Source organism: Aquarana catesbeiana, linkage group LG06 (assembly GCF_042186555.1).
Source record: "Aquarana catesbeiana isolate 2022-GZ linkage group LG06, ASM4218655v1, whole genome shotgun sequence".
Lineage (NCBI taxonomy): Eukaryota > Metazoa > Chordata > Amphibia > Anura > Ranidae > Aquarana > Aquarana catesbeiana.
Genome location: NC_133329.1, coordinates 399,486,836 through 399,501,085, shown reverse-complemented (window position 1 = coordinate 399,501,085; position 14,250 = coordinate 399,486,836). Strand labels below are relative to the sequence as shown.

Here is a 14,250-nt window from a genome sequence, read left to right as displayed (position 1 = left end):
CCCCTGCCCCAAGGCACGCATCCACCCCCCCCCCATGTTGAGGGCATGCGGCCTGGTACGGCTCAGGAGGGAGGGGGGCGCTCGCTTGTCCCCACCGCTTTTCCTGACCGGCCAGGCTGGTGCTCGGATAAGGGTCTGGTATGAATTTTGGGGGGGGGGGGGAACCCCACGCCGCATGTTTGGCGTGAGTTTTCCCTTAAAATCCAAACCAGACTGAAGGGCCCGGTATGCTCATGAAGGGGGAACCCATGCCAGTTTTTTCTTAAAAAAAAAAAAATTGGCATGGAGTTCCCCTTTTTGCACAAGTCGCATGATCCGACTTCAGAAAAAAAAAGTGGTGCAGGAACTACTTTGAAGTCGGCGCAACTTAAAGTCGTGCCAATATGAATGATAGTCATTCAAAATCATGGAGAATGACTTGTCATGCGATTTTGCAGTCCAAAATCGTGGGACAAGTCATATAAGTGTGAAAGGGGGCTTAGTAAAATGTATTTATAACCACAAAATGAAGCCAACTAGCATGCAATGTTGAGAAAAAAAATAAAAAAATACCCAGAAACCCTCCCAGCATCCTTCATTGAACACTCAATGCGAGAATGTCAGACCTAACAAGCCAGGGACCCCCCAGTTGGCGGTGGCGCTCTCACCTTGATGAACTGTACGATTCCCTCCGGGACTCCGGTTTTGCTGAGCTTCTGCAAATACTCTATGATGTCGCTGGTCTGGAGGCCCACACTAACGGCGGCGTACAGCGAATATGCCGTAAGTTTATACTCGTGAACATGCTGAGGTCTGCAGACCGGCTCAGAGATGGCCACCAGGAAGTCCTGGGCGTATTTATAGACCGGGGAGAAGGCTTCCAGGAAGACGTGCCCGTCTGGTGCCTGGGGAGAGACAGAAAAATGAAATGAGAATGCCGATGTCCAATGGGAGATCAGAATATGGTGTATAGGGTGGGGGGGTCAAGCAGGTAGATGGTTTCTACCACCATTATTATGGAAAATTAAAAAAAAAATCATGTTTCATAATAATTGCAAATAGGTAATTTTTCTCCTTCATTGATATGCGCTGATGAGGCGGGACAGATAAGGCGGTATTTATGGCCACTGATGAGCGGCACTAATGAGCCCTGGTAGGTGGCACTGAGGGGCACTGGTAGGTGGCACTGTTGATGAGGCACTGATTGGTGACACTGATAGGTGGCACTGTGGGCAGGGATAGGCTGGCGGGAGCTCTCCTTGATCGGGTCCGATGTCCCTCTTAGAGCTGCCGGTGATCGGCTTTTTTTTTTTCTCCTCATGCTGTCAGCGCGAGGAGACATAATATCCGATTACCGGCTCTGTTTACTGCACATTATCAGTTGTCATTGGCTGACAGCTGATCATGTGATAAGGGGTCGGGATCGACCGCTTACTCCGAAAAGTGATCAGCCGAGTCTCAGACCTCGCTGATCACAGAGCGTGCGCCTGTGCACGGGAGGACGTCTATTGACGTTCTCCCAGTAAAGTAGGTCCGCGCTGTAGCCGTCATTCGGCAATAGCACGGATCTGAAGAAGTTAAAGAGTAACTCCACTTTTAATAAGAAAAAAAAAAACCCTCCCCCTCTGGGTGATTATGTATATTTCAGGGATTTTAACAAACTTGGTTAAAGATTTCAAACTTTTGTTATTGTGAAAGAATAGCTGTTTGCCTTACATGCTATTGATGTTAGGCTAACTGGTAATTCCCAGGGATGTATTTTGGGCCCTTTTTTCAATATTGGTGCTACATTGGCTTTTCTCCAATCAGCTGGTACCATTCCAGTCAGTAGACTGTCAGTAAAAATTAGGAACAACGGTCTGGCAATTACTTGACTGAGTTCCTTAAGGACCCTCGGGTGCAAGCCATCCAGTCCCGGTGATTTATTAATGTTAAGTTTTTTAAGTCTATTTCTAATTCTGTCCTCTGTTAACCATGGAGGTGCTTCTTGTGATGTGTCATGAGGATAAACACTGCAGTTTTGGTTACTGAAGCCCCCCCGATACCCTCGTGAAGACTGAGGAGAAGAATAAATTCAAAACCTTTGCCATCTCCCCATCCTTTGTAACCAGATGTCCTTCCTCATTCTTTATGGGGCCAATATGATCTGACCTCCCTCTCCTGACCTTCTGAAAATGCCCGTCCTCTGGCTCTCATTTTAACCATTGGCTCTGATACTTTGAGTGTAAGTGATGTGTCAGGGGCTCAGAATATTGAGCCAAGAAGGTCAGCATGAGAGGTGAGTGAAGGAAAGGCCAGCCATGACAGTCCCTACGTTTCTTCTGACACCTACCACCCACAGCGGACGGGAGGAGTGATCGATCTTCAGGGACATCTGCGATCGGTAATCTTTAGCTCCGTACTCGTCCACCTTTTGGGAGGTTTCATCCACCTGCTTCCCGGCCGCGGATGGCACGGACTCGTGGTCATTGCCTGGGAGTTCATCGTCATCATCATCCTCCTCGTCATAGTGACGCTTCCTGAATTTTTTCTTGTCTGGAACAAAGAAGAAAAATGACAGTAAAGTTGTGGGAATAGCCAAAGATTTCATTGGATTTGGATAGAGTAGGGAAGAGTAATAACCCCTTCCACCCATTGGGGAGAGTTCTTTTCCCTGCACTTCCTGTCCAGGAGATACAACAGGAAGTAAGAGGAAATCTTTACAAATTGTGAAAAAATACCACTTGGGGTAGTTGTCACCGGAAGGTGTGTCCCCCGCTGAAAGATTTCCCCTCACATCTTCTAGTGACATTGTGAACGTTCTAACACTTTCTGTCTTGGGTGATAGCAGTCACTAGAATAAAGAGGGAGAATCTACCCAGCAGGGACACAGCAATAAAAACCTGACAGAGGATTAATACATCCCGATGCTATTCAAAGAAATGGTTTAATCTCCTGCTCAACGCAACTCCCGCCACCGTCTGCGCCCAGCGCCCCCCCCCCCCAACACTGCACCTCCCCCCCCCTCCCCGAAACTGCAACCCCCCGACGCGCCCAACCCCCACCCGACACTGCAACTCCCGACAAGTCCCCCCCCACTGCAACTCCAGACGTGTCCCCCCCCCACCCGACACTGCAACTCCCGACGTGTCCCCCCCACCCGACACTGCAACTCCCGACGTGTCCCCCCCCCACCCGACACTGCAACTCCCGACGTGTCCCCCCCCCCACTGCAACTCCCGACGTGTCCCCCCCACCCGACACTGCAACTCCCGACGTGTCCCCCCCCCCACCCGACACTGCAACTCCCGACGTGTCCCCCCCCCACCCGACACTGCAACTCCCGACGTGTCCCCCCCCCACCCGACACTGCAACTCCCGACGTGTCCCCCCCCACCCGACACTGCAACTCCCGACGTGTCCCCCCCCCACCCGACACTGCAACTCCCGACGTGTCCCCCCCCCCCACCCGACACTGCAACTCCCGACGTGTCCCCCCCCACCCGACACTGCAACTCCCGACGTGTCCCCCCCCACCCGACACTGCAACTCCCGACGTGTCCCCCCCCACCCGACACTGCAACTCCCGACGTGTCCCCCCCATCCGACACTGCAACTCCCGACGTGTCCCCCCCCCACCCGACACTGCAACTCCCGACGTGTCCCCCCCCCACCCGACACTGCAACTCCCGACGTGTCCCCCCCCCACCCGACACTGCAACTCCCGACGTGTCCCCCCCCCACCCGACACTGCAACTCCCGACGTGTCCCCCCCACCCGACACTGCAACTCCCGACGTGTCCCCCCCCCACCCGACACTGCAACTCCCGACGTGTCCCCCCCCCACCCGACACTGCAACTCCCGACGTGTCCCCCCCCACCCGACACTGCAACTCCCGACGTGTCCCCCCCCACCCGACACTGCAACTCCCGACGTGTCCCCCCCCCCCCGACACTGCAACTCCCGACGTGTCCCCCCCCCCCGCCCGACACTGCAACTCCCGACGTGTCCCCCCCACCCGACACTGCAACTCCCGACGTGTCCCCCCCACCCGACACTGCAACTCCCGACGTGTCCCCCCCCCCACCCGACACTGCAACTCCCGACGTGTCCCCCCCCCCACCCGACACTGCAACTCCCGACGTGTCCCCCCCCCACCCGACACTGCAACTCCCGACGTGTCCCCCCCCCCACCCGACACTGCAACTCCCGACGTGTCCCCCCCCCCACCCGACACTGCAACTCCCGACGTGTCCCCCCCACCCGACACTGCAACTCCCGACGTGTCCCCCCCCCCCCCACCCGACACTGCAACTCCCGACGTGTCCCCCCCACCCGACACTGCAACTCCCAACGTGTCCCCCCCACCCGACACTGCAACTCCCAACAAGTCCCCCCTCCACCGACACTGCAACTCCCGACGTGTCCCCCCCCACCGACACTGCAACTCCCGACGTGTCCCCCCCCACCGACACTGCAACTCCCAACAAGTCCCCCCTCCACCGACACTGCAACTCCCGACGTGTCCCCCCCACCGACACTGCAACTCCCGACAAGTCTCCCCACCCGACACTGCAACTCTCTTAAACTATATAACATGAAGACCCCCTGAGACACCACTACTCCCAGCAGGCTCTGACACCTCTCCTGAGACACTACTACTCCCAGCAGGCTCTGAGACCTCTCCTGAGACACTACTACTCCCAGCAGGCTCTGAGACCTCTCCTGAGACACCACTACTCCCAGCAGGCTCTGACACCTCTCCTGAGACACCACTACTCCCAGCAGGCTCTGACACCTCTCCTGAGACACTACTACTCCCAGCAGGCTCTTACACCTCTCCTGAGACACCACTACTCCCAGCAGGCTCTGACACCTCTCCTGAGACACCACTACTCCCAGCAGGCTCTGACACCTCTCCTGAGACACCACTACTCCCAGCAGGCTCTGACACCTCTCCTGAGACACTACAACTCCCAGCATGCTCTGACACCTCTACTGACACTACAACTCCCAGCATGCTCTGACACCTCTACTGACACTACAACTCCCAGCATGCTCTGACACCTCTACTGACACTACAACTCCCAGCATGCTCTGACACCTCTACTAACACTACAACTCCCAGCATGCTCTGACACCTCTACTGACACTACAACTCCCAGCTTGCACCCCTGAGACACAACTAGGGCTGCAACTAACGATTATTTTCATAATCGATTAGTTGGTCGATTATTGTTTCGATTAATCGATTAATCTGTTAATAACCTTAAAAAAAAGTGTGGTGTATAATTTAGTTAATATGTAAAGTTTTTAAAAAAAAGCAATTTATTCTTAAATATCTCTATGCAGTGGTAAATATAAACAATTAACTATATGGTTAGGGAGCAAAATATTGAATCCACTCTGAGAATAACAGACAGAAGAGATATATACTGTATATACACTATTAGAGGAGATATACTGTATACACTATGAGAAGAAAAATACATTTTTTGGGCAATTTGTTGTTGGGCAGATTAAAAAATACAAATTGCTACAAAAACGCATTACATGCTTTTCTGCAGCTTCTCCATTGAAGTATATTGAACCAAAAAAGCACCATTTTGCGTTAAAAAAAAAAAGTCCTTGACCCTTTCCAAATACGCAGCGGCTGAAAAAAAGCATAGATGTGAACGTGTCCCATAGGAAACCATGTTAAATGAACTTTAGTGCGTTTCTGCAAAAAGCACCAAAGATGTGAACCAGGTCTAAGATGTTTAGTAACATAATAGGGTTAAAAAAAACTAAAATGAGCCCTTCGTAGTACAAAAAAAGCAAATCGCTACTGTAAGGGGTTCATTTTTTTTACTGTAGAACTGTGAAAGTAATATTTACAGTAGTAATTATTTGCTCTTTTTGTACAATAAAGGGCTAATTTTATTATTTTTAACCCCATTATGTTACTGGCCGATTAATCGATTATGAAAATAGTAATCGATTAATTTCATAATCGATTAGTTGACGATTAATCGATTAGTTGTTTCAGCCCTAGACACAACAACTCCCAGCATGCTCCGACATCCTACCCAGAGACACTACAACTCCCAGCATGCTCTGACACCTCTCCTGAGACACTACAACTCCCAGCATGCTCCGACAGCCTCTCCGGAAACACCAAAGTCCCCAGCATGTTTCTCCTGCAGCACTACAACTCTCAGCATGCTCTTACAGTTCATCCTCCAGTACACCGACACCTCTCCTGAGAAACTACATCTCCAGGAAAGCTCTGGCAGCCCCATGGGCACTACAACACCTAGCATTCCCAGGCACTACAACTCCCAGCATGCTCCGACACCTCTCCTGAGACACTACAACTCCCAGCATGTTCTTACAGTTCACTCTCCAGTATACTGCCACCTCTGCTCAGTCTGCTCTGTGACACAACACCCTCCTGTATACTCTGACAGGCTCTCCTCACACACTACAACTCCCAGCATGCTCTGACTTTCCAGCCAATGATGTGGCACCCAGAGCCTCAGCTTCTACTGTGTGACTGCAGCTCCCAGCATGCACTGCTCTGTCTCCACTGGGAGAACGATAAAGTGTAGGGCGAACTCCCCCATCAGTGTACCTCTATCAGACTTGTCCTTCTTCCCCATCACACCGACCACAGCTCTCTCCTCTCTCCTCCACAACAACCAGCACCTTCCAATCCGCACCGCCTGACAGGGAGACGTCACTTCCGCCGGACGGACAAGCGGTCACATGCGCTGGGCGGGTTTCATGGAGAGGGCGTGGCCGGCTGAGAAAATCTCTGCCTCCCAGGCTGGGCTGCCTGGAAGGCGCGCCCCGCCTACTCCGTAAAGGACGCATGCGTACTGCAGGACAGAGCGGATAGATGGCTGCATCGCATGTATATACTGTGCTATCCGCTTCTCACCTTACAGAGATCGCTCAGCGGCTGAGGGACTACAAATACCAGCATGTCTTTTATAGATCCAGAGCCTTCTCTCTCTGTTTTAGGTCTGATGTCTGTATTGAAGAGAACCTGTCTCCTCTGGTGTCAGTGTATGATTTATATTATAATGTATGGTGACATAACATATTATTATGGATATGAGGCATATATTGTATTATTCTTCCTCTACCAGCTGCTGTATAGTACAACATACCCATCATAATCCTGATCTGATAACCCCTCCCCCCACCTGACTTCACAGCCCCACCCCCACCTGACTTCACAGCCCCTCCCCCCACCTGACCTCACAGCCCCCCCCCCCACCTGACCTCACAGCCCCTCCCCCCACCTGACTTCACAGCCCCCCCCCCCCACCTGACTTCACAGCCCCACCCCCACCTGACTTCACAGCCCCCCCCCCCCCACCTGACCTCACAGCCCACCCCCCCACCTGACTTCATAGCCCCTCCCCCACCTAAAACCTAACAGCCCCTCCCCCACCTGACCTCACAGCCCCACCCCCACCTGACTTCACAGCCCCTCCCCCCACCTGACTTCACAGCCCCTCCCCCCACCTGACTTCACAGCCCCTCCCCCCACCTGACTTCACAGCCCCACCCCCCACCTGACCTCACAGCCCCTCCCCCACCTGACCTCACAGCCCCACCCCCCACCTTACCTCACAGCCCCTCCCCCACCTGACCTCACAGCCCCACCCCCCACCTGACTTCACAGCCCCACCCCCCACCTTACCTCACAGCCCCACCCCCCACCTGACTTCACAGCCCCAACCACCTGACTTCATAGCCCCTCCCCCACCTAACCTCACAGCCCCTCCCCCACCTAACCTCACAGCCCCACCCCCCACCTTACCTCACAGCCCCACCCCCCACCTGACTTCACAGCCCCTCCCCCCACCTTACCTCACAGCCCCTCCCCCACCTAACCTCACAGCCCCTCCCCACCTAACCTCACAGCCCCTCCCCCCACCTTACCTCACAGCCCCACCCCCCACCTAACCTCACAGCCCCTCCCCCACCTGACCTCACAGCCCCACCCCCCACCTGACCTCACAGCCCCACCCCCACCTGACTTCACAGCCCCACCCACCTGACTTCACAGCCCCACCTCCACCTGACCTCACAGCCCCTCCCCCACCTGACCTCACAGCCCCTCCCCCACCTGACCTCACAGCCCCTCCCCCACCTGACCTCACAGCCCCACCCCCCACCTGACCTCACAGCCCCACCCCCCACCTGACTTCACAGCCCCACCCACCTGACTTCACAGCCCCACCCACCTGACTTCACAGCCCCACCTCCACCTGACCTCACAGCCCCTCCCCCACCTGACCTCACAGCCCCTCCCCCACCTGACCTCACAGCCCCACCCCCCACCTGACCTCACAGCCCCACCCCCCACCTGACTTCACAGCCCCTCCCCCTCTTGACTGCACAGCCCCTCCCCCACCTGACTTTACAGCCCCTCCCCCACCTGACTTTACAGCCCCACCCCCACCTGACTTCACAGCCCCACCCCCCAACACTGGGCGCATGCTGTACACTTTGGCTAGGTTCACATATACAGTGCCTTGAAAAAGTATTCACACCCCTTGAAATCTTCCACATTTTGTCATGTTACAACCAAAAATAAAATAAATGTATTTTATTGGGATTTTATGTGATAGACCAACACAAAGTGGCACATAATTGTGAAGTGGAAGGAAAATGATAAATGGTTTTCAAAATGTTTTACAAATAAATATGTGAAAAGTGTGGGGGGTACATTTGTATGGCGCCCCCCGGAGTCAATACTTTGTAGAACCTCCTTTCTCTGCAATTACAGCTGCAAGTTTTTTTGGAGATGTCTCTACCAGCTTTGCAAATCTAGAGGGACATTTTTGCCCATTCTTCTTTGCAAAATATCTCAAGTTCTGTCAGATTGGATGGAGAGTGTCTGTGATCAGCAATTTTCAAGTTTTGCCACAGATTCTCAATGTGATTTAGGTCTGGACTTTGACTGGGCCATTCTAACACATGAATATGTTTTGATCTAAACCATTCCATTGTAGCTCTGGCTGTATGTTTGGGGTCGTTGTCCTGCTGGAAGGTGAACCTCTGCCCCAGTCTCAAGTCTTTTGCAGCGGGGCCGCCCATAGCGTCGGCGGTAAAACGCCGCTATTTTTAGCCGCGTTTTACCGTCGGATTATCGGCGCATTTCGGCCGCTAGCGGGGAGCTTTAAAACCGAGCGTTAAAACCGCCCGCAATGCGCCGCAACAGCGGCGTTTTGCCGGCGGTATCCCAGCGCTGCCCCATTGATTTCAATGGGGAGCAGCGGTGGAGGAGCGGTATACACACCGCTCCCTCACCGCTCCAAAGAAGCTGCTGGCAGGACTTTTTTTCCCGTCCTGCCAGCGCGGCGCTCTGGTGTGAAAGCCCTCGGGGTTTTCACACTGGAGACAACGCTGCAGCTGTTTGAGGGCGGATTGCAGGCGCTATTTTTAACGCTATAGCGCCTGCAAAACGCCCTCGGTGTGAAAGGGGTCTAACAGGTTTTCGTATGACACACAGGTGGACTCTATTTACTAATTAGGTGACTTCTGAAGGCAATTGGTTCCTCTAGATTTTAGTTAGGGAGTATCAGAGTAAAGGGGGCTGAATACAAATGTCCCCCCCCCCCACTTTTCAGATATTTATTTGTAAAAAAAATTGAAAACAATTTATCATTTTCCTTCCACTTCACAATTATATGCCACTTTGTGTTGGTCTATCACATAAAATCCCAATAAAATACATTTACTTTTTTGGGGGTAACATGACAAAATGTGGAAAATTTCAAGGGGTATGAATACTTTTTCAAGGCACTGCACATACGTCCCTTTTGCACAAGCCGGTTATCGGCTCTCCGCTCCGCAGAGGAATGTAACCGGCTTGTGTTTACATCGTGATTGGACACAGCTGATCACATGGTAAAGAGCCCCTGATCTGTGATGAGCTGTGTTCGGAGGCGCGCAGTAGACGTGATCGCGGGAGGACGTCACATAAAGCCCTACAAGAACTGGCCGGCCGCTGCAGCCGTCATTCGGCACGTTGGGAAAGTGGTTAAAGCGGGACTTAACTCCTCCCCCTAATTTATCCCTCCCCTCTTACGTATATAGCCGGGGGGGTCAGCAACCCTTAGACCGCGGCCAGGTAGATGGCGGTCTGGGCTTGTTGCTGACCCACCATTGCAGAGCATCAAGCAGAGTGCAGTGCAGAGGGACTCCTTGTAAAGTTGGAGGTGTAGTAGGGAGTCGCACAAGCCGATGCCTCCTCTGTAGCGCCGGCTCCTGTCTCATGGGGAGGGACTCAAATTACACTCCACCTCTTATCCCGGCTAGAGGTCTCCAGAGTGGTGCCAGCAGCAGGAAAGAAGAGATCTTCAGATCAGTGTGAAGCAATACACCGGCCATCGTAGTATAGGGCTGCTTTCACAGTGATGTGCTGCGGTTTACCCACACCGCGGGTGCAGCGCTGTGTACCTGCAGCTTTCCTGTGCTTAGCCATAGACTTCTAATATATCCTGCGGGTTTGGTGCACTTTCTGAATGCAGGAGTTTTGGTGAGCTTCCAGAAATTGCACCACACCTGCAGGATATGACAGAAGTCTATGGCAAAGAGCCCCAATCCAGGAAAGTCGCAGATGCGCTGTTCTGCGCCCGCAGTGCAGGTGAACCGCAGCACATCAACGTGAAAGCAGCCTTACAGGGGGCTTAGAACAGTAAGGGTTCATTTACATTTGCAGTTTGGGGGGGTGGGTGTCAAAACCCCATAGTTAAGATGCTTTTTTTACCACCCCCGCCCTCTTTATCTGCAGTAGCCAGGGGTGTACACATGTCGCAGCCGCAGCAAGACCCCTTTTACACTGAAGGAGGTTTTCAGGAGTTTCAGCAATAAAAATAGCGCCCGTAAAGTGCCTGAAAACCACCTCCCATTCATTTCAGTGTGACTTTTCACACCGGGGCGGTGCGCTTACGGGACGTTAGGAAAAGTCCTGCAGGCAGCAACTTTGGGGCGGTTTGGGGAGCGGCTGTATTTAGCGCTCCCAAAATGCCCTGCCTATTGAAATGAATGAGCAGCGGCTTCAAAAGCGCTTCGGAAGCGCCCCCAATACGGGCGCTTGTAACCCCTTCTTTGGGGTAACCAGTGCCCCGCCAGCGCATACCGCTCAACATTTTGAGATGGGAAGGAGGGACACCTACTAGCAAACGTACCCTGTTTCCCCGAAGATAAGACCTAGCGTGATTGTCAGTGATGGCTGCAATATAAGCCCTACCCCCCAAATAAGCCCTACCCTGTTTCCCCGAAAATAAGCCCTACCCTGAAAATAAGACCTACAAGGACTTTAACTAGGGCTTATTTGAGGGGTAGGGCTTATATTGCAGCCATCACCGACAATCACGCTAGGTCTTATTTTCGGGGAAACAGGGTATGTAGGCATAGGACACGCCCCCCTGCCACACCCCCTTAAAGGGGAAATAACTCCCAAAAAAGTTAATCAAATCCACAGGTGCTTTTTTTTTTTTTACCACTACTATTCCTTTATATTGGCTTTTCAAATTTAAAAATGCAGCAATTTAGAACTTGGATGAAAGGTTTAGCACTGGGAAACACTTTTTGAAAGATAAAAAGTGCATTTAATATACAACTATACAGATCAGACCAAAATGAGGGACAAATGAGGAGGAAAGAGGGACAGAGGGGAAAAAAAAGTGCTGACGCGGCCCCCAATGTGAAAGGGGTCTTATACGTTTCTGTCGTGGTTGGTGGGTGTAGCACCTTCCAAGCATGACCCATTCAAGTGAATGAGGCCCCTCTGCAAATGCCCTGCAACCTTGTGCAGTACAGCAAACAAAGGGTTAAAGCAGGCAGAGTTGTGTTGCTTTCTCACCACCTGCTTTAACCCCCCTTGGACCCCGCAAGAAGCATGCAGTTGCGGGGCGCTTGCAGAGTCGCCCCATTTACTTGAATGGGTCGCAATTGGCAGCACCCACCTAAAGCAACAGGGGGCTTAATTCCTGCTGCGGCATGTGTACGCCTTTGGCAGCTAAACAGGCTAGGGATGGGGGCGGTAAACTCAACCACAGGGTTTTACACCCCCCCCCCACACACACACACACACACACACACTTTACCTGTGAACAAGCCCTAAGTGTGCCGCTACCGAATGCAACTAAGGGTTCATTCACCAGCAAATTGAGTGCGTTTGACAGGTGGTGAGGGGGCAATATGTTGCCTCCTCAACCCCTGATTGGCATGAAATGCACGTGATTGTAACACGGTACTACGGCAATTAGAGGTTTAAATGAGGTGTGAGGAGGAGTCACTGGGTGGCGCTGTGCCCGGCGATCTTTGACCTCTCCCATGTTGTTCTGGTAGATTCTCCACCTCCATAAGGTTGCCTACTCCTGCTCTAACCCCACATGCACATATGGCGGTCCTGTGTTTACTGTTGGTAAATGAACTGCCCAACTGTGAATGGGGTGTTACAGATGATTTGGGTAGACTCCTACTTCAGGAAGAAAGTCAAAAAAGCAGTTATGTTATCCAGTGAAACGTACGGCGATAATGAAGCAAGGTCTATAGAGACATGGATGAGCGAGTTTGGGGTAGAGGAACTTGACTGGCCTGCACAGAGTCCTGACCTCAACCAGATGAAACACCTTTGGGATGAATTAGAGCGGAGACTGCAAGCCAGGCCTTTTCGTCCAGCATCAGTGCCTGACCTCACAAATGTCTTATACTGTAAATATAATAGTCTTGTGAGCAACTAAAATACAATCCGTGTAATGTATGCAAGCAGCAAACACCCTCCCAATATAAATGTGCAAATAAACTTAAAGTGGACATCCACACAGACTTTTTTAAAATTTCTTTTTATATAATCCGTTCTTTTACACTGAATTAAAACATTAAATCCATGTCACTTAACATATCGCCGCTGAATTCCTGTTTTTTAAAAATGACTTACTGTTTATTTTTGCTCTGCAGAGCCCTTCCATCTCTACTGCGGGCACATGTGACGCCCACTAGCGGTCTCTTCCGGGATATGGTGATGCCGTATGCCCAGCATGCACTTCTTGAGCTCTCGATGCCTCGACCCGGCGTCCTGTCAGAAAGCCACTACCCATCAGACTATGCAACGGAAGTTCCTTTGGCTTCGCGGCCATCTTGGTACACCCGCACTCGTCCGCAGTAAGCTTAGAATTAGAAGTCGGCAAGCGGACATCTTTATACGCCCACCGCAGTCTTGCTTTTCGCATGTTATTTTTACCAGTAAACTCTGCTTGTATAGTAAAATACAGTACATATAAGCTGTCCGCTTGCCGATTTCTAACTTTAGGTTTACTGCGGACGAGTGCGGGTGTACCAAGATGGCCTCGACGCAACGTCACTTCGGTTGCATATTCTGATGGGTAGTGGCTTCACACCGGCGATGCAGGTTGTCTCCTGGGATTGATGACACACATACCCCCAGGAGACGTCGCAAAGCCGGAAATGACGCACGCGGCCGAGGAGGAGGAAGTAGGAATACTATGAAGAAATACAGCAGGAAGTGTTTTAACCACTTGAGGTCCGGGCCATAGCCGAATGATGGCCACAGCGCGGACCTCAATTTCCAGGAGACCGTCATAGGACGTCCTCCCCTGTGCGGGCGCGCGATGCGATCACCAAGTCTCGGGTGATCACAGATCCGATCCCGCCCCCTTACCATGTGATCAGCTGTCAGCCAATTGAGCCATTTTTTGGTACACATTTTTTGCATACGTCACTTTTGGTAATATAGTGTATCTAGAAGTAGTTGGTCACATCCAGCTGGACTCATTCTGTAATGTTGAAGATGTTTTGTAGCCTCTCCAATCAGCTTCTATTCTAATGAAGGGTGTGCATTTAAAATCAGACCATACATTAACATGCAAGTTTTTTTTTTTTTTTTTTGTAGGTCCTCCACCCCCAAATAAAGAACTGGAAGAAACAGAAAAAAAAAAAAAACATTTATTTTAATAGGAAAAAAAAAAAAAAAATGAATCAAGTCTTACCTCTGCCTCTGTTGCCTCCAGGGAATGCTGGGAATCCACAAGAATGTGCTCCTGAGTGCATTCCTGGTGAATTGCAGTACCCAGCTTTCCCAAAGGGTGGCAGTAAGACGCAGCGATGTCACAGCCGCCTCTACAAAGTGGAAGGAAGCCGGGGCTAGAGGTACTTTAGTATTTCTTTCACCTTTTTTTTTTTTTTATTTATTTTTTATTAGGAAAGGTGGTAAGCCCAAAATAGCAGACCCACATTTTGATGTTTTAAAAAGGGGGGTCCCC

General features: G+C 51.7%; 1 protein-coding gene across 1 annotated transcript in view; it reads right to left on the bottom strand.

The window, feature by feature from the left end:
- Positions 1–6,727, bottom strand: part of ERCC3 (ERCC excision repair 3, TFIIH core complex helicase subunit) — a 61,638-nt gene extending 54,911 nt beyond the window's left edge. The window contains exons 1-3 of the mRNA XM_073634416.1: positions 6,573–6,727; positions 2,312–2,514; positions 648–884 (exon numbers count right to left, since the gene is read on the bottom strand). Coding sequence (XP_073490517.1) covers positions 648–884; positions 2,312–2,514; positions 6,573–6,600 — 468 coding nt within the window. The 5' untranslated portion in view covers positions 6,601–6,727. The remainder of the gene's footprint in view (positions 1–647; positions 885–2,311; positions 2,515–6,572) is intronic.
- Positions 6,728–14,250: the final 7,523 nt, after the last annotated feature.